This window comes from Maniola jurtina, chromosome 13 (genome assembly GCF_905333055.1).
Source record: "Maniola jurtina chromosome 13, ilManJurt1.1, whole genome shotgun sequence".
NCBI lineage: Eukaryota > Metazoa > Arthropoda > Insecta > Lepidoptera > Nymphalidae > Maniola > Maniola jurtina.
In genome coordinates, this window is record NC_060041.1 from 6,177,586 (window position 1) to 6,199,357 (window position 21,772).

At 34.5% G+C, this 21,772-nt stretch overlaps 1 protein-coding gene and 1 long non-coding RNA gene across 3 annotated transcripts in view; both read right to left on the reverse strand.

Moving 5' to 3' along the window:
* The window catches only part of LOC123871404, a 383,067-nt gene that overhangs the window by 322,006 nt on the left and 39,289 nt on the right, over positions 1-21,772 (reverse strand). The window lies entirely within an intron of this gene.
* LOC123871359 (tetratricopeptide repeat protein 28) overlaps positions 1-21,772 on the reverse strand; it is an 81,980-nt gene that overhangs the window by 55,163 nt on the left and 5,045 nt on the right. For both annotated transcript variants that reach the window (XM_045915122.1, XM_045915121.1), the window contains exon 2: positions 11,603-11,655. In XM_045915122.1, coding sequence (XP_045771078.1) covers positions 11,603-11,626 — 24 coding nt within the window. In that variant the 5' untranslated portion in view covers positions 11,627-11,655. The remainder of the gene's footprint in view (positions 1-11,602; positions 11,656-21,772) is intronic.

Below are 21,772 nucleotides of genomic sequence, written 5' to 3' on the forward strand. Positions count from 1 at the left end.
AATATGCGAGTTGATAAATACAAGTGTAAATTAAAAATTTTCAACACCCCCGACAAATCATTTTCAAATAAATAATTATGTACCTATATCTAGGCAACGTCCATCTTGACAGCTTGACATTTGTCAATTGACACAATGAATATTATGAACCTAAGGGTTATCTAACCTTCTTTTCTACAAGAAAACTAGAAAAGAGCTGATAACTTTTAAACGGCTGAACCGATTTTCTTGGATTATAGCTAAGAACACTCTCGATCAAACCACCTTTCAAACAAAAAAAAGTAAATTAAAATCGGTTCATTCGTTTAGGCGCTACGATGCCACAGACAGATACACAGATACACAGATACACAGATACACAGATACACAGATACACAGATACACAGACACACAGATACACAGATACACACGTCAAACTTATAACACCCCTCTTTTTGGGTCGGGGGTTAAAAATCAATCAACCATACCGTAACATAAAATTTCCCAAAATGGACCTGTGTTATTTCTAGATAATCAATCCATACCTACTAATATTAGGTATACGAGTAAATGCTCAAGTGTGTCTGTCTGTATTTTCTTAGCTTTTCACAGTCTATCCATAATGACATTGATTTTGATGAAATGTACAGAATATAGCTTGCATCCCAGAAACGGTTATAGGTTCCTTTTATCCTAGAAAGCCAAAGAGTTCCCACTGGATTTAAAAAAAAAACTAAATTAACGTGGATGAGATCGCGGGCAGTATTTATTTTGTACAGAGATAGCTTGCATCCCAGACACAGATAAGACTACTTTTAGCCCGGAAAATTGAAGAGTTCCTTCAGGATTTTAACAACCTAAATACATGCGTAGGAAATCATCACTCAGTAGAAAATATTCTACGCAGCTTTTGGCCATGCTCTGACTCCATTTTGCTTTGCAATGTGTCGTAGGTAGAGCCTACAATACCGGCCGGCGAATGCTAATAACTGTTCGAATTTCAAATACTTATAAGTAGGCTATAACTCTTCCACAGTTGTTCTGCTAAGTTTCTTCTTGAGTATAATGCGTACAAAATTAGATCTCACTCGCCATTCAAGTCTTTTGTGTCAACTGTCATGTCAAAAGTAAGGTATTAGGCCTTATTTATAGGTGAACCATACTTTTGACATGACACTTGATACATAGAGTTAAAATGGCGAGTGAATTCTCATTTAATACGGACTATACGTACAAAAACTATATAAAATAGTAAACCTTTTATGATTTTTCTTGCAATACATATTTACATTATTTAACTCGCAGTTTGCTCTAAGTACTAAAAACATGATTGTCATTCATTACACGTAACATGCATTCAGTATGACATAAATGAAAGAAATTTCATTCTAAGAATATAGGTGCCCCTTAGGTGCCCATAAAACATCGACTGCATGTGCATGCTTCTTTAGTACGTGTAGAAAGAAACGGGTTATTCCTATCATAAAAAAGCAAATGGAAATATAAAACTTTTTGGGCCCCGAACACAGGTATGGACTATAGACCCTAAAATAAAGAAAAAACTTGAGTCGTCGGTCACCCTTTGTCTATTTTTTTCCCTTCCATTTTCTTATTGTATGCGTGAAGATAATGACGATTTTTACCTGGCGAGCAGAAACAATTAACGTGCGTAGGTTCCGAGACAAATCACTAAATAATAGAACGCGGAATTCCATAATTTTTGATGGTTTAGTGGAAAGATTGTGTTCACGTGTTTAGTTTTATGGGAATCTTGCTAGAATAAGTTCCGCTTGAAACGATTTGTGAAGGATGTTATAGTGTAACAACAGCTAGATAGGTAGGTACCTATGTAAGGTATTTCTAGAAGATTCTAAGAACTGTTCTCATATTTAGTTAGTAATAATCAAATTTTCACTCGCGTATTATTTTTTTCTTCACTTTTCTTCAAATAGTTACAACAGTATCTACTTACTAAATTTTTCTATTTCACTGTGAAATTAGATCGATTGTTCTGCTAGTGCTAGTGCAATTACTTGTTAACGCCAAAAGGGTTCCAATCCAGTTATATTTTTTACTTTCTGCTAAATTTTATATCAGTAAGTGCCTTTCAAACGCATATCAAGTCTTTAGATTTGAATATAATTATCACATAGATTTTGTTATGCTATTTAGGGTGAGCATAAATAGAAAATTACCTCATAAGCTTTTCAATAGCGAATAATAACAAGCAAGACCAACTTTGCGATAATCCCTATTGTTTTCTATTTTAGGTAACACGATATTACCATATCGTTAATACGGAAAACTAGAGATGAGCATTATTGCTACATTTAAATCATTTTTATTTGGTGAAATGAAATTGTTATTTTTGTTCACAGTGATTTCACATTGCGATTTTGCATGGAAAGTGGTATTTCAATTTTCCCATCTATATTGTAATCATTAACCCCCGACCCAAAAAGAGGGGTGTTATAAGTTTGACGTGTGTATCTGTGTATCTGTCTGTGGCATCGTAGCGCCTAAACGAATGAACCGATTTTAATTTAGTTTTTTTTGTTTGAAAGGTGGCTTGATCGAGAGTGTTCTTAGCTATCATCCAAGAAAATCGGTCCAGCCGTTTGAAAGTTATCAGCTTTTTTCTAGTTACTGTAACCTTCACTTGTCGGGGGTGTTATAAATTTTTAATTTACACTTGTTTGCTACATTAATATAACAAAGAATTATGCTCACGATCAATAGCGCGAAGGTTTGTCACGGAAAGAAAATTTTTAACCGACGCGACCTCCAAAAAGGAGGTGGTTCTTAATTCGGCCCGTATTTTTTAAATGTGTTTCTGGACCGATTCGCAAGCTTTTTTTTTAAACTTGCGTGATCCAACTTCGTAATTTTTCATATGCTACTTTAAGTAAGCAAGTGCTACAGTTCTCACGTGATTTTCCACATACAACATGTGAAATGGTCCACCTCTACAGAAAACAGTACAGATTGGGCATTATTGTTTCTACGCAATGCCAGCCGTCTCGGAGAAAATTACTTTCGTATCATAGTTTTTGTTCCGGCACACGTACAAGTGGAATGCGCTCGTGACGTTCGTTTTCGCGCGCAATCATCCGCCATGTTGTTTTTGCTGTCAAAATGATAGCCCGCAGGAGTTCTGCCCTCACGCTACCGTATTCTGATTTATTTTGTGATGGTTTCTCAAATTAATATTTCCTTTCAGTTTCGTTGTTTTTGTACAACAAACAAACAAGGGTTAGTAATCTACTTTAATTAATATTAATCCATCCTAATGTTATAAATGGGGAAGTGTGTCTGTCTGTCTGTTACTTATCATGGCCCATCCGTTTAACCAATTTTGACTAAATTTTAGGCAGAAATAGCCTTGCATTCTGGAGGTAGACACCGGGAGACGTTTTATTTTAAAAATCAGAGTTCCCACTGAATTTCTTAAAAAGTTTAAAAGAGTTTTGCTAAATATAGGTATAATAAACAGTCAAATAGTCGTTCCCATATTTTTTGAAAATACAATTACATACAATAACTCCTAGGGAGTACTTATAAAAAATAGGTACATTTACATACTCGGTTCAAGTTCACTTTATATGGGTACCTTCAAGTCAAGAGTGAAAACACATCTTCTAGGCAAGCGCGCTCCATCTTAGGCTGCATCATCACTTGCTAGCTGATCTGATTGCAAGCAAGCGCTAGTCTACATAATTTTTAAAAAAAAGCCTATCATGTAGGTAGGCTTACATGATAGGACTGCACTTCAAGCTTTAGCACTGTTTTACCTGATATCTATTGAATATTTACCTACAAAATACTATTTTTTTTTATTAAAAATTTTTGAAATAAAAATACCGTGTGTGTTAGAAAAAAATTATTATTCTAGTTTCAAGGTAAGCATCCACGGCGGCGGCGGTTGAACATTTTATGTGGTTGTATTATGAGATAACGATTTGTTTAGGCCGCTTTCGCACTAATTCGAAAAGATAATTACTGCAATCGAATGAAATTTGTTTCTTCCATTTAATTATATTCAGGCTATTATTACGTCGAACATTATCGCGGATTAAGTGTTCTTTTATTTTTTAAGGCTTTGCGAACCAGCCAGAGTAGGCGTGGCAAACATGTATTTTATACCTGACCAGTATTTTGTTCCTCTTAGGGTACGTTTTGGCGTTGCGACACTGAGACAAATGTAGGATGGATCGACGCGTAATCACGATAGTTAAAACCAATGTACTCTATTATCCATAATAATTCATATCCATATTAATTATAAAGGAGAAAGTGTGTCTGTGCATGTGTATATCTGCTATATTTTCAAGGCTCATCCCTTTAACCGATTTTGACCTTTGGTAAATTGGTTAAATTATATTCCGGGGACGAATAATAAGGTGCTATTTTTTGACCCGCAAAATCAAAGAGTTTACACGGGATTCTTGAAAACCTCAATCCACAGCACACAGGGATAGCTTGCACCTTTGAGATGGAGATGCTAGGACAGTTTTTATCCCAGGAAATCGAAGAGGGATTTTTAATAACCAATACCACGCGGATGAACCCACGGGCCTAATCTAGTATTATCATAAATCTTGTATATTTGTTCATCAACAAATATACAAGAATGTACAAGAAATCAAATAAAGGACAAAAATTTATATATCGTAGGTAAATATGTACCTATTTTCCTTGTTCGGAATCGTGCTATTGCTGTCTCTGCAGTAGATAGGTAGGTACGTGTTGAAAACATACTTTAAAAATTCTTAAGACTTCTCGAACTGTATGGTCCACGAGGGCTCACAATTTAACGGTCAAGCGATTACGCGATGTATGAAAAAACAAACAAAATTTTTTAAACATCGAAAATTACATTATTCCGCTCGGTTTCCGAACACGGCGATCGTAAACGGCCGAGGTATAAAATTATTACAATCTAGAAAGGTAATCCGTTATAGTATATAATAAGGCGCACATAGTTTCTTAATAGGTTACTGAGTACAAGATAGGTTAGTGAGTATTTTTAACCCCCGACCCAAAAAGAGGGGTGTTATAAGTTTGACGTGTGTATCTGTGTGTCTGTGTATCTGTGTATCTGTCTGTGGCATCGTAGCGCCTAAACGAATGAACCGATTCTAATTTACTTTTTTTTGTTTGAAAGGTGGCTTGATCGAGAGTGTTATTAGCTATAATCCAAAAAAATTGGTTCAGCCGTTTAAAAGTTATCAGCTATTTTCTAGTTTTCTTGTAGAAAAGAAGGTTAGATAACCCTTAGGTTCATAATATTCAAGTGTCAATTGACAAATGTCAAGCTGTCAAGATGGACGTTGCCTAGATATACATAATTATTTATTTGAAAATGATTTGTCGGGGGTGTTGAAAATTTTTAATTTACACTTGTTGAAAGATGTTATAAATAAATGTAAAACGACTATATCCGTATGCAAATTGCCTACCTAAATCTGACAATTCTTGGCTACACGCTCAATATTACTATCGACATCCAGATCAATATTTGGGTCATGATCCTTCGCCTTTCTTTGGAACTTTTTTGTTTTTTCAAGAGAAATTAACTAAATAGTTTCATCTCTAATCAAGACTTGCCAACCTTATAGTTAAACCTTATAGCCAAAAAACCGGCCAAGTGCGAGTCAGACTCGCGCACTGAGGGTTCCGTACTCGGGTATTTTTTCAACAATAAATCAAAAACTATTAGGTATATATATATATATATAAATAAATATTAGAATGTACAGGTAAAGCCCTTTCATATGGTACCCCACTTGGTATAGTTATCTTGTTTTGAAAATTGAAACACATTTTAATTTTTTTTTAATGATGTAAGAACAAATTCGCGGTTTTCAGATTTATTCCTGTACTTGTGCTATAAGACCTACCTACCTACCAAATTTCATGATTCTAGGTCAACGGGAAGTACTCTATAGGTTTCTTGACAGACAGACAGACAGACAGACAACAAAATGATCCTGTAAGGGTTCCGTTTTTCCTTTTGAGGTACGGAACCCTAAAAAAGTAAATTAAAGCTTAGTTTAATCTTTACGGCCTTGTAATTAAATCGAGGAGTAGCTCTATGTAATTTAAAAAATCACCTTATGCCGATCCTAGCTAACCTTGCACTCATATGATTGCTTTAATTAGTTATTATACGCGCTGGAATGCAGCCAGGGCTTGATGCAATTTTGATATTAGACGAGGATCAAATTAACTACCTAGCCTTAATGACTAAAGAAAAAAGATTTTTCTGCTCTTTAAATAGAGATCATAATAGCTTAGGAGAATCGTTTTAATTTAGACTCTACACTCTACCTACCGCAGAATTTATAATTTTTACAACAATAAATTGTTCAAAAAGTACTTAATACAAAGTAGTATATTTTTTATTATTATGAAACTATCTAAAGGAAATAGATAAACATTATATAGAAAACTTATCCAGCGGAAAATGCCTAGCTTAATTTGTTGATATTATAATGTATGTTAGTAAAATATTGAAATTACATATATCTACGTACCTAAAGATATGTAACAAACGTTATACAACAAATCTTGTGTACCTACTTCCAATTAATATCAAAATACCACAGTTTCAAACCAGACCGGTAAATATAGGTAGATATATAGGTACTTTTATCCATATCCATACTAATATTATAAATGCGAAAGTGTTTTTGTCTGTCTGTCTGTCTGCTACTTTTTCACGGCCCAACAGTTTAACCGATTCTGACGTTTGGTACAGAGTTAGCTTATATTCTGGGGATGGACATAGGCTACTTTGAATCCCGAAAAATCAAAGAGTGCCTACGGGATTCCTAAAGAACTATCCGCTTAACCAATTTGTATGAAAGGTACCGAGATAGCTTGCGTACCTGTAATTGACATAGGCAACTTTTTATCCCGGAAAACAGTTACCATGGGATTTTAAAAACCTAAATCCACGCGGACAAAGTCTCGGGCATCCTCTAGTAATAAATAATAATTATTGTGGATGACTTACGTTCATGAAGATCACTATGCAGTTATAGTACCTACACGTTCGATGCATAAGTGATAAGATCCCTTTGATTCACTCTATCATTACGTTTTTCATAAGTGGTTGAGCATTTATCATACGAGTATATTTACCTGAGCAGGTTATTGTGGGGGCGAGTGTGCGAAATGAGCCGGAAACTGAATCCTTTTGTCGGACCATCCAGCCCAGACGACCGCACTCACCGCAAAAATATCATAACCGACCCTATGCTAAATAAAACCAGCCAAGTGCGAGTCAGACTCGCGCACCGAGGGTTCCGTACTCGGGTATTTTTTCCGATATTTTGCACGATAAATCAAACATTTGCCTAAAAATGAACAAAAACCTGTTTTAGAATGTACAAGTTAAGCTTTTTCATATTATGATTGCCCACTTGGTATAGTTATCTGACTTTGAAAAGTGAAAATACTAATTATTATTATTTGTTCATGAACACATTTTAATATTTTTTTTGTGATGTAACCACAAAACGGTTTTCAGATTTTTCCTTTACTTGTGCTATTTAAGATCTACCTACCTGCCAAATTTCATGATTCTAGGTCATCGGGAAGTACCCTATAGGTTTTCCAGACAGACACGACAGACGGACAGACAACAAAGTGATCCTATAGGGTTCCGTTTTCCTTTTGAGGTACGGAACCCTAAAAAGTTGGTAAAGGCCTGGTCAGACAAACGATGGACAAACGCAACTGAAGTTCACTGAAGAGATGTGCGATGGCAGGCATATTAAGTCAAACGTCACACTGAAGCATTTCATAATGGAACACAGATGGAACTAACTGTACGGCACTTGTCTGGCGAGCTAAGAGAAGCTATAAGTGTGAATTGGGGTAGTCTCGTCGCTGGGCAATGAGCTAGTGTGCGAGTTTGACGGACGAATATTCGCATTGGTCGCCGAGACATAGGTACAGATAATTGCTACGCAAACGTTTGCGTCACTGAACGAGTTTTTCCCTTTTGTCGCTGCGACAATCTAGTGGTGAGAGAGTTCTCACCGACAGTGTGCACAGTCAGCGATCAACTATATCTATTAATAGTATTATCTCTTTTATTGAAACACTAGCTGATACCCGCGACTTCGTTCGCGTGGATGTAGGTTTTTTTAAATTCCCGTGGGAACTCTTTGATTTTCCGGGATAAAAAGTAGCCTATGTGCTAATCCAGGGTATAATCTATTGTCATTCTAAATTTTAGCCCAATCCGTCCAGTAGTTTTTGCGTGAAGGAGTAACAAACATACACACACACACACACACACACACACACACACATACACATACAAACTTTCTCCTTTATAATATTAGTGTGATAATTATACATCGATTGTACATATCTTGAGCGAGAAACTACAGTTGATTGTTAGTCGCTTTCTCGTCGGCGGTGGAACATGTACCTTATGAAGGCGGATCAAACTGCGGAAGCAATTTTTTTAAAAGCCGCGTTGCTGCAATCTTCGCAGTGAGACGTGTTCGGTTTCCTTGTACCTATTATATTAAAAAAGTCGTGCTCGCATTCAGTGTTCTGACGTTCTATCGTGGTGCTCTCGTCACTTTCTGTCCGTCCAAGCCTTTATAGGTATATAAGCTGATTCCCACGACTTGGTCCGCGTGGATTTAGTTTTGATTAATCCCGTGAGACAACTTTTATTTGTCTGGATAAAAATTATCGCATGTTTATGCCCAGGATGCAAGCTATCTCGATACCAAACATCAAGTTCAGAAATGTAACAAATATACAGACAAAGGTTCTTTCGCATTTATAATTTTCGTATTGATTTTTGTATAATTATGGTACCTTTTGCCAACTGAGTACACACGTGATAATTTTGTTTATATTCCGAGTAACAATACGTTAAGTTACATGAAATTTAAAAAATTATACCTCTTTGTACCTATATGCCTACTAAAAACTACCTATCTTGTACTGCAACAGTGCAAATAGTATATATTTTTTACCAATTTTACCAAGGAAATTATTACAAAATATTTCTATCTACATCACAATAAAATTATCTTTAGATTTTTAATAAAGATCCCTAATAAAAAAAATATTTAAAGCCTTTCAATGTGGTAGACTATCGTACGTATAAATAACGTTATCAAAGTTAGAGTGGTTATAAAATTAATTGAATTCAAATGTATGACTTTAGAGACTGTTTATCTTTTAAAACTGCTGCCTCCTATCGTTTCGGTATTACTAATTAATTATAATATACATAGAACTCTCAAATTTATAACTCCAGTACGTTATTGAGAGAAATATTTACCTACCACCGTCTGTGGCGTCGTAGCTCCTAAACTAATGAACCGATTTTAATTTAGTTTTTTTTGTTTGAAAGGTGGCTTGCTCGAGTGTTCTTAGCTATAATCGAAGAAAATCGGTTCAGCCGTTTGAAAGTTATCAGCTGTCCGCCTGGAATTAGGTTTCTAATAATATCTCTGTATTTAATTTCGTCTAAATCGATTAAACTGATGGGACGTGAAAACCTAGCAGACAGACAGACACACTTTCGCATTTATGATGTTGAAAAATAATAATGATTTAGTGTGAATGTATTGTAGTAAAATACGATTTTGCTTAAATTCAGTTCGTTATTTCAATTAATATCCATCTCAAGAAAATGCATGATTCAGGCGCATCGATCAAATCGAAGAAATTGCAGATTTTGAAGCTTATGTGACCTCTGTTTGTCACAGTTTTCAAATCTCAGGTAGTAATTTATTTATCAATTTATTAGGTGCTTTTAATATCTCTATGTATTTATAAATAAACGATAAGATGACAGATTTAACCATAAAAAATATTTTTTTTAAAATACCGCGTGTAAGCTACTTAATACTTAAGATTCGTTTGAGTTGAAACAGTATCTTGGAAGTAGCCATAATTATGGAATTCCATGTATGTCTCTTATTACTTTATCTCAAAGCGTACAAGTTCGTTATAAGTAAATGCTCTAATTTGTAGTATTCACCTCACGTACATTTCTTCTCCCATATTTTTTGAAATTAGTGTTTACAACGCATTAGGTAGGTATCATAATCATCATCATCTCAACCCGTTGCCGGCTCACTACTGAGCACGGCATTATAAATTCGAAGATGTACTTATTCACAATTCCATCTTTACGCATCAACATATTAACCGATTGCGATGAAATTAGATCAAGCTTATCTAAGCAATTCATTTGGAAGAGGATATATCCGAACTATTAAAACAACGAATTCCCACGGGATTCCAGAATTAAATATCCTAAACACACACAGACGAAGTGAAGGGCAAAAACAAGTTACTAATGAACAACGAGCTTTATATCCATTTTCAATGTATTAGAATGTACTTACTCTATGGTATTAGTTAGAGGAATAATGAACAGAACGTTGAAAGTATGCTAGTTCGGAAGACATTGGGTATTATCAATGAAATATTTATTACCCGTAACTCTAGACCATCTAGATTGTAGACATATTACGAGTAAGTACATTCTGAATGGATTTGCAGTTATTTTGTCCCACAATTATAATTTCCCGTGGGTAATTACTGCCAGTCGTTGTAAATAATATACCTACCTAGTTACTCGATGTTCATTTTAACAGCATATTTTATTGTATTTTTTTAACTGATTAAAATATAATATATTTGAAAGTTAGTAAGTAAGCAGTAAAGTTACTAAGTAGTAAAGTTTTGAAAAAGAACAATAAATTAATATGCTGTTAAAATCATAAATTTAAGCGTAGCGTTTCGTAAGTCTATGGTTAAAATGAACATCGAGAGAAAAGTTCATTGTTTAGTTAACAACGAACACCTGGAGCTAGCGGTTTCTTATAAATTAGTATAATATACGACTATAGTCAATTCAATTCAATTCAATAATCTTTATTGAATTGAATTGAAGTCCATTGCCATCTGTAGGGATGTGACAGACACAATAAATTTCAAACAAATTACAAGCGATTTTATAAGTTTAAGTAGGTACAAACATAAATTAAATTCGTTTAATAAGTACGTACTACAGTAAATTGAAAACATGCTAGACCTCTCTAGGAGAGTGGTATAGCCTATTTTTACTTGCTCTTTTCTTGCTTTACTATTTCTTTTGCTATGCTATTGCTCTATAAAAATTAATTAAGTAATTTAAAATCGTAATAGGAATGTTCTAGTTGTAAAAATAGATATTACAAGGAATGGAGCAACATTGTTACCACACCTACGTCACTTCTCACATCTGCACCTAAGTCACATTTGAATTTGAAATTATATGAATTTGTATCAGACCTCAACCAGAGTGCAACTTTGCCACGTCATGGCATATCCACGCCAGTGAAAAATTAATCTTGTAATTTAAGACACAAGGTTGGAAATATGTACTATCATAATAATATTAGTGCAGTTTTGTGATGGTTTAAAAGACGTTATGATTAAAAGCAAGCGTGGGTTAGCTTATTGAATACATTGTTGCATAGTTCTTAAATAATATTGTTCGTAGCTACGAGTATAACCCAGGTCATAAACTTTAAGTTCTTCAATTGGTTTGATAGTGTAAGCCAACCAAAGTGTATCAACTCAGACTTACCTCCGAGAAATCGCGCTGCGACATTTTCGCAGCTACATTCTTCTGTATCGATCCTGTAAAAGAAGAATAGATATTCTTATTTGGCACACATTTTTATATAACCTATACTGAACGGATTTTTATGGAACTTTGTATAGAATTTCGTTTTTATGACAACACACCGTGAATTCTGGTATTCACTGCTGAATCCTGATTATGTATTTAAAGGTGCGATCCTCCTTAGCTAGCCACAAAGACTATGCACATACGTGCCTACCTACCGATTGTTGATATTGTGGATAGTTCAAGACTTCGTCATCAAGTTTCAGGCTTAACTCTTTAATTTTGATGCTGCAGTGGTATTTAACCGTAAAAACTAACCATTCAAACTTCTAATAAACTGCGAACGGAGGATTCATTACTCACGAAGTAATTATTTCATAGGTTTTATGGTAATTTATAGGCTACCCACAATTTCAATAAGGATTACTTGAATCAGAAAGCTACCTTCTTAAATGAGATACATTGAGCATCGCCACACCTGTATGAATGTTTTGACCCCGAGGTTATTTAGTCGAAACATCGCACGCACCTTGCTCACCTTTACAAACCGAAAATTAGGCAATGCTGAATTAAGGATTGGTCATACTTGCATAACATAGGGCATAGAAATAAAATAGGCCACTAGGTATCTGTCGTGTCAAGCCAAAAGACTTCTAAGATACTTTCAGTGTTTTTACTCAATAACGTTAATTTTTCTCGTCTTAAGTTCTTATGTACCACAAAACGATACTTTGATACGATGTTTAACTACTGAAATATATGAGCTAGTTTAGAAAAAATATTTTGTCGTCAAGACATATAACTGCAACTTTGTATACCTAGGTAGTTAGTGTTTTGCATTGTCGGCGACGCGTACCTACATAATGCCTTGACAGCGTCGTGTACCTTGTACCTAAGTATCTACTGTGTGTCTCTAACTATGTACAAGGTGGCGCTTCCAAAATCAATGGTCTCTACAGCCGAGCTCAGCTGACCGGCATCGGTGCGCTATTTCTTACTATGTACTTATTCCTTGAAATTCTTGTCAAAATTAGTTTAGTCGTTTCAATGATAAGCCTAGTCAGACTAAAAAAATAAATTATCGTTTGGGTTTGAATAACGCGTAAACAAACTTAATATTTTTTTTAATTAAATTTCAAAATCACGGACAGACACTTTAATTATATTTATTTACTGTAAATAGGTTTTGTGAAAACTTGTCTTTTATCAAGGACCAAGTACAACTTCGCAGAATAATCCCTTGTATTTTTTGGATCCTAAAGCTTAAAATCGTTTGATAAGCAATGCATATCTCTAGAAGTTGGTGCCTAGTCGTGGTCGGCTATATCTGATGCTTGTCAGCTTCCGCTAGCGGTCATCAAACCTGGTTAGGAAATGTCTTGTGCCCGATTCCTACATTGTACAGAGTATGTTAAAATAGAAAAGAATTACAATGAAGCGGAGCTAATCGCGGAAATTACAAAAAAAATATGCGCCTCAATTTTTAGGCTTCCGTACCTGAAAAGATCAAAAATGAGCCTATTACCACCGCTATCCGTTCATCTGTACGTCAGTCTGTCCGTACGTCTATCCGTCAGTCCGTCCGTCCGTCCATACCTATAACATTTTTTGCCTATCTATGAGAAACTTTATATATCTAATTTATTTTTATGAGTTTCTGGCAGATTATTCTCAATAGTGGGGCATTTCAAACCTAGAAGCATTCCGAATCTAGAAGTTTTATGCGGAATTATTTTCCCTAAGCCAATTTTTGGCCCGCAATGAACTAAGGTTTGCCTCCATGTAAGTCGCTTGCCCGAACATCGAACCCACAATAAAAATAATATGCGCAGTAATCGTTACGCTATCACGACTCATCGGTTAAGAATAAGAATGAATTCGTAAAGGTCATTACCGATAACAAAGCGTAGTTTTAAACTAATAACTCTAATAAATGTATAGGTGTTACATCATTTTACGAGCGGTTTTTATAAAACGATAAAAATGTTACTGTTCGTGAGTAACAACATAAATTAATAGATACAGAACGATATAAGTTCTTGGTAAAAACATTTTTTAAAGTAATTTACAGTTGAGAATTGGGTAATGCATTTGACTAGAATTAATTAACTGAGTACGTAAGATATACCAATGGTACTCTGTGGATAAGGTAGGTATATATAGTAAGTCAATGGTAGGAAGATATATAAACTACAAAGTAGATGAATTAGGTTGTGTCAACATCCCGTAGAAGCTCATTGATTTTCCAGGATAAAAAGTAGCTTTTGTCCTCACTGGGATACAAACTATCCCTGTATAACTTACGTGACGAAATCAGTTAAACGGGTGGACTGTGAAAAGGTAACAGAATGTTAGACAGAAAAACAGACAGACAGGGCGCACCTTCACATATTATATACCTACCTATTTAATATTTTTTACGAGACGCGTATAGGTATGCCTACCAAGTTTCATAAAGACATTATAGAAGCGCGGTAGCGCATTTAACCATATTTAATAAAGATAGGTAAATAAGAACACGTTAATATTATAATAATTATATCTTAATCAATCTCTAAACAAAACTTGTCCATAGGTAATAATTAGTTGAAATTTCATGACAAAATCTAGTCTTAAATAAATTATGCAAACGATTATGGATACAGTTTTTTTAAGCCATATCTAATGTTCTTAATTACTCTTTTAAAGACTACATTTTTATTTTGCAATGTAGGTATCAGTGTTTATAAGAGCGCCTAATTTCTTTATTTGATACGGTTGTCTGCTAAATTTAAAAGTGTTAATTGAACATATTTACATCTATATTACGTACCTAAAAAAACTGTTAAATATATATATATCACTTTCAACGTGAACTATCAAAGTAAGTTAGGTATACTTAGGTATTGAATTGTTCTTTATATATTTTATTTTATCAATATATTTACTGAGACACTGACAATTTTTAGGATTCCATAGTAAAATAATTTAAAATTTAAAAACCCCCCCGACACAAAAATCTCTATAAGAAAACTAGAAAAGAGCTGATAACTTTCAAACGGCTGAACTTTTTCTTCGATTATAGCTAGGAACACTCTCGTTCAAGCCACCTTTCAAACAAAAAAAAACTAAATTAAAATCGGTTCATTCGTTTAGGAGCTACGATGCCACGGACAGATACACACGTCAAACTTATAACACCCCTCTTTTTGGCTCGGGGGTTAAAAATAAGTAAAATCTCAGGCGGAAAGGGAAACGTAGGCATCGATATCTAAGGGATATGATGCAGAACTAGAACTTCATTCGTAGATTAAGGTTTTTAGAATTCTATGAAACTCTTAGATTTTCCGGTACCAAAGGAAGACTATGACCTTTTTCGAGATGTGTTTGTACCCAAAAGGAAGTATTAAAAAACTAGTAGACAAACAGACGGACAAACATTCGCTTGTAATAATATTAAGTATGGATAATGTATAGGGTGAGTACATAGATATTAAAAATAATACCTACTTATAAAAGAGATTTCCATTCTATGAATATGAAAGAGAGTCGAATCCAAACATAAATCATGTTCACCTCAATGGTTCCTCGCAAGGAACTCGATTAAGTTTATCTCTGTTTCACATTCCTCATACAATGCTTATGCAATATTATTATCTGCGGAAAGTCAAGATTCTGCGAATCTTATTCTATACTAGCTGATGCCCCCGACTTTGTTCCCATGGATATAGGTTTTTAAAAATCCAGTAGGAACTCATTGATTTTCCGGGATAAAAGGTATAATCTATCTCCATTCCAAATTTTAGTCAAATCCGTCCAGTAGTTTTTGCGTGAAAGAGTAACAAACATCAATATATACACACTTTCACGTTTATAATATTATAGGATGTGAAAACATAGCCTGTGTAAAATATAAGCAGAACTATTCTGTAATGTACTCGTACCTACTAACAATTAGCGATGGGCGCGCTAGGGTCAAAGCCCTTATATCTTCAAAAGTCTGAACTGACAGTAGTCCTCCTGAGAGTGTGGTCTAGCCGCTTTAGCAGTCATCTATACATATAATAAAATTGTAGAAAAGTGGTGTCTGTACAATGGAAATATATAAAAAAAAAGTAGCAGGGGTTGTTATCATATCGATGCCGAACCCGAAATTGTATTTTCTATTGATGTCAACGGCACCAGTGTTGACAATTGACCTGACCTGTGACAGCCCTTGTGCTGCTAATAATAAGCCACATTCAGAAACTATCCATTTAAATAGTCACAAAAAAATTAAAAAATACATTAAAATTGGTAAATTAATTAAAAAAACGAAAAAATTAATAAAATTTCAGAAATTATGTAATAAAAACATTAGGCTTAGAAAAGAACGTTCAGATTTATTAAATAAGCTCAATACATATTGTTCCTCACTGCAAGAGATGAGAGTTCAATATGAAACTGACGTTCGGAGTCTTAATGAGGAGATTCTAAAACTGGAAAACTCCTTGAAAACTGTTACTTCCCAGTACGAGCTGTCACAGAAACAGGTCGGTGAGCATATACTGGCCGCTGATGAGCTGTTAGCCTTAAGTAATTATAATATAGATCGTCTTGACTCTCTGATTAATAGATGTGAGTGCTCAAATAAGGTTCCGGACGAAATGCCAGTGGACAGTCAGTGTATAGGACAACAAAAAGGCTGTGAAAACAATGGTTCCTCGTTACATTGCCCTCAGCGGAAAACATTTGTTGTTTCAGATGGATTGGGAAAAGACTTTGGTCATTTAATAAGTAATAAATTACATCAAACAGTGATCAACATATGTAACCCAGGGGCACCATATGAATATATAATTGAAAATGTAAAAGGCTGCTGTTTAGATAAATATAGTACAGTTGTCTTGTTGATAGGTGACAGCATGCAAATAACAAAAAAACAAATTTTGAGAAGTTTTGCATACCTATTGGACCTACAAGAAAATACGGGTTGTAAATTCATATTGTGCACTTTTCCTTACTCTTGCACTTTAACCCCAGCACAAAATAGGTATGTCTATAAACTCAACATGCTTATTAATAATTTAAGTTTTGGCCATAGGGATTATATTCACATAATAGACACAAATAATTTTATAAAAAAATTTTCACTGACAAAGGATACAATGTACTTGCCCCTTAGTTATAAGAAACAAATAGCTACCTTGGTAGCTTGTAATATACAAGACACAGCTATTTTTAGCTTGAGTTCTTTTGAAAACGGTACATGTTGTACTAATAATATAGACCTAATTAGTAATACTACTAATTCCAGTTTTTTTACGTTGGATACAAACTATTATAATAGTTTGGATACAAATAGTTGCATGGACACTACTGTAAACAGTAATAAGATTTTAAACTAAGTAGTGCGACAACAGATAAGCTATGTAAAATCAATCTTGTACACCAAAATATTCAGGGCTTATCTGGCAAAGAACATGAGATAGAACTATTTATTAAAAAATTTGATATTGACATCTTATGCCTCACTGAGCATTGGCTCAATAGTTATCAATTAATAGTAAATTTAAAACATTATCAATTGTCAAGTGCGTTCTCTAGAAAGAAAGCTATACGCGGAGGGTCTTTAATATTAACCCGCAACAATATCAATTATAAAGAACGGAAAGACATTGTTAATCTTTCATTGGAACGCACTATTGAGCTGTCCTGTGTTGAGCTGGAGCGCTATATTGTCGTCTGCGTGTACCGACCCCCCTCAGGTGACTTTGTTCTGTTTGAGGACGTTATGGAAGAGGCCTTGAGGCGGATATGTAGGTCATCAAAAAAGATATTAGTTTGTGGAGACTTCAATATTGATATTTTGCTTCACACTTCTTTTACTGACAGATTACTCAATTTATTTAAAAGCTTTAATTTACAGAAAATTTTCAATGAACCAACACGGATAACTGCAAATTCAGCCACTTGTATAGATAACATTTTCTGTGACTGTAAGATTGTCGCAAAATCGATCATGACGAATCTAAGATCCGATCACTGTGGACAAATGATATCTGTTCCCAGTGATAATCAAGACATAACAAAGTTAATAAAGTATAGGCCAGTAACCACTAAAAAGGTAAAGCAGTTCAAACTAAAGGTTTTAACTGCTTTACCTAAACTTGACTTTACTCAGGGTGGTCCGGATGAACACTATAATGCTTTTTTTGATCTCATAAACTCTCAATTTAATTCTACCTTTAAAATTGTAGAAAAAAAACTGTTTAAAAATCTTAAATTTAGTGACTGGGCTACTGTTGGCATCTATAAAAGTAGAAATAAGTTGTTCGACTTGTATGCAGAAAAACAATATAACTACACTCCCACATTTGTTGAATATGTAAAAAATTATTCAAAATTATTCAAAAAGGTTTGCATACAAGCAAAGTCACTCTGCATAAAGCAAAAAATTATTAATTCTGATAATAAAATTAAAGCAGCTTGGGATATCATCACGGATGAAACTGGGAAACAAAAAGTGCATAACAATAAATTGGAGCTAAAAATTAATAACCGTATTATTGACTCCAATATTGAAATTGCAAATACATTTGAGAATTTTTTCCAGAACATTCCAGTCATCACTACTAGTTCCCTTAGCTCTTCACCAACAGAAGCCTATGATCTTCTCAGGGCCAATGTCACTGAATGCGGTGTGTTGTTTAGGTTTGAATACGTTACTCCATATGACATTGTTAAAGTGTTCAAATCTTTACAAAGCAAAAAAACCGGAGATCTGTGGGGAATATCAGTAAAAATAATTAACAATATTATTGATATTATTGCACCATATCTAGCCTTAATTTTTAATGAGTCTGTGGATACAGGCGCTTTTCCAGATCTCATGAAATGTAGTAAATTGATACCTCTTTTTAAATCGGGTAGCAAAAGTGACCCAAACAATTACAGGCCAATTTCAATTTTGCCAACACTGAGCAAGATATTTGAGAAAATCATGCTCAACCAACTGCTTCAGCATTTCAATTTAAATAAGCTACTCCATTCTGAACAGTATGGCTTCACTAAAGGTCGATCAACAACCGACGCGGCCGCAATGCTGTTAAAGCATATATTCAATGCGTGGGAGGGGTCACAGAATGCCATTGGTATTTTCTGTGATTTATCCAAGGCATTTGATTGCGTTGAGCACGAGACTCTTTTAGTTAAATTGAGCCACTATGGAATCAAAGACACTGCGCTTGGTCTCATTGCGTCCTATCTTAGTGATCGTATTCAAACAGTATGTGTGAATGATGTGAAGTCATCCGGATCAGCCTCACTAATGGGTGTTCCTCAAGGCTCTATTCTAGGTCCTTTCATGTTCTTAGTATACATAAACGATTTACCATATGTAGTCCAAAATATTTGCGATATCGTACTATTTGCTGACGATACGTCTTTGATTTTTAAAGTCGATAGAAATAAGGACAATTTTGACGATATAAATGGTGCCATATCTCAGGTAACTCACTGGTTTACTGTAAATAATCTACTTTTAAATGCAAAAAAAACTAAGTGTATTGAATTCGCACTGCCCAATACTAAGAACACAAGTAACATTAATTTAATGATAAATAATGATATTTTGGAAATAGAAGAGACTACTACATTTTTGGGGATAACCTTAGATGCGAAGCTGCAATGGGGCACCCATATATCAACTCTTGCTGGCAAACTAAGCTCTGCTGCTTACGCGGTTAGAAAGATTCGACAATTAACTGACGTGGAGACCGCAAAGATAGTATATTTTGCTTATTTTCATAGTATTATGTCTTATGGAATCTTAATATGGGGTAGAGCGGCAGATATTGGGAGAATTTTTGTATTACAAAAAAGGGCAATACGCGCAATTTATAACTTAAAACCACGCGATTCACTTCGAGAAAAATTTAAGGAAATAGGTATCCTTACCGTAGCCTCTCAATATATTTACAACAACATAATTTTTGTAAGACAAAATATTCTTAGTTACAAGAAGGTTGGCGATCTACACAACAGGCTGACTAGACACCGTAACAGGCTTGCGACTCCTACGCTCCGTCTCAGGAAGGTCCAAAAGTCATTTGTGGGAATGGGTATAATCTTCTATAACAAAATTCCTCAGTCAATTTTGGACTTGCCTTTACACAGGTTCAAAAAATCTATTAAAAATATGCTCCTGAGAAAAGCATATTATACTATCGAAGATTATGTAAATGATAAAAAAGCGTGGATTTGAACTTCGATTCGCTCCAGCAATGCGCAGGACTTCAATTGCTTGTATACATGGCATAATATTGTATATCAAATCATTGAAAAGAGCAACCGCCGAGTTTCTTGCTGGTTCTTCTCGGTAGGAAAGGCATTCCGAACCAGTGGTAGATGCTTTTGACGATTCGAAAGAACTTGTAAAAGTCTAATTGAATAAAAACATTTTGAATTTTGAATTTTGAATTTTGTAATTAATTTTTTTTTTGTCTGTTTGTCTGTGTGTTTGTGCACGCTAATATCAGAAACGGCTTATTCGATTTAGATACGGTTTTCACTAATATATTGTAGTAAGCTTCACTTAACATTTAGTGTTTATTTCATATCAATCGGTTCATAAATAAAAAAGTTATGTCAATTTAAAGAATCACGACGAACATTTTTAACGTACAGAATACGTACTACACGCCTCGCGCCCCGAAAAGTCACTATTCCACGCGAACGAAGTCGCGGGCACAGCTAGTAGCAACTAAAGCTTCTCTATAAAAGATAAAGTTCAAAACTAAAACCCGACTGCTGCTCTTAAAACCTTGCCGTAGTTAGTCGGGTAAAAATCAGACGCTTTAGCTGCTAAAAGGAAGCCATTGATCAAGCGTTAAGGTAAGATAAAAGAGAGGAAAGGCAAATACTGCGATAGAGTTACTAAATGACAAAAATATACAGATTCACTACATCTATTGTATGTGCGAAAGTGTGTTGGTTTATTGGTTTGGCCTGCAATCACAGCGTAAATAAGCAACGAATCGACGTGATTTTTTAATGTTGTAGGTACCTAAAGATCTCCTATATAGTTAAAGATCTGGAGAGTGACATAGGCTACGGACTTTTCAAAAGACTAATCCACGTAGATAAAATCGTGCACATCAGCTAGAAGTTAGTTCCAAGTATATTGTGAAGATAAAAATGTAGGTATGATAAACCTATTTAAATTTGTAGCATTCACTAAAATTTTGAGTATTTAAATCAACCGGTGACCCCGCCGTACAAACGAAGGAAGCACAACTATCGACCCACTATCGACCAAATCTCTGTAATTACACGTCACGCACACAAACTCAACATAAATTCTACGAAACTGGCCACTTAACACCTTCCGATACGCATTTGACACAACGTAGTGATTATATTTTTTTGTTTGACACTTCAATGAAATAATTTAATTTTAAATCGTATCGTAATCGTGCTGTGCAAATTACACAACTTCAAATTGAAGTCTAGGGTTGTCAGAAAATAAATGGGGTAATTTTGCCTAAAAATGAGCAATTTTTTTTTTATTATATTTAGACAAATTTATATTTTATTTTTGATGACAATCATAATATAACTAAGCGAAAAAGGCTGTTTTGTTAATTAAAAGATTTTAAATTGATATTGAAATTTAACTAAAACAAAACTTATTACTAAATTGTAGTACATTTAATATACCAGTCTCCGTCATAATAGCTGCATGCCAAATTTATCATGAATTACCTAGGTACCTACGTAATTGGTGTACGTACGTTGGACAGATAAAAACATACGTTTTTATCTGTCCAACGTACTTACCATGTTGTCTTCTATGTTTTTTGTAAATGTATATGTTTGTGTGTGCAATAAAGAAATAAATAAATAGGTAATCAAAATCTTACTACATTAATAATATTATTTAGTTATAGCTAGTCCATGATAGGTAGTAGGCACCCACCAAAACAACCTTAGCGACGAACGGAGGACTCGTCACGCGTGATGTGGTCAAAGATGGGACGCTATACGGATAGCTAGAATATTTATCTTTATTTAGGTATTTTTTAAGGTCATAAATGTCAGAAAACACAAGACAAATAAAATATGAACCCATTTTGAATAAATAACTTTGAATTTGGCTTAGAGAAAAAA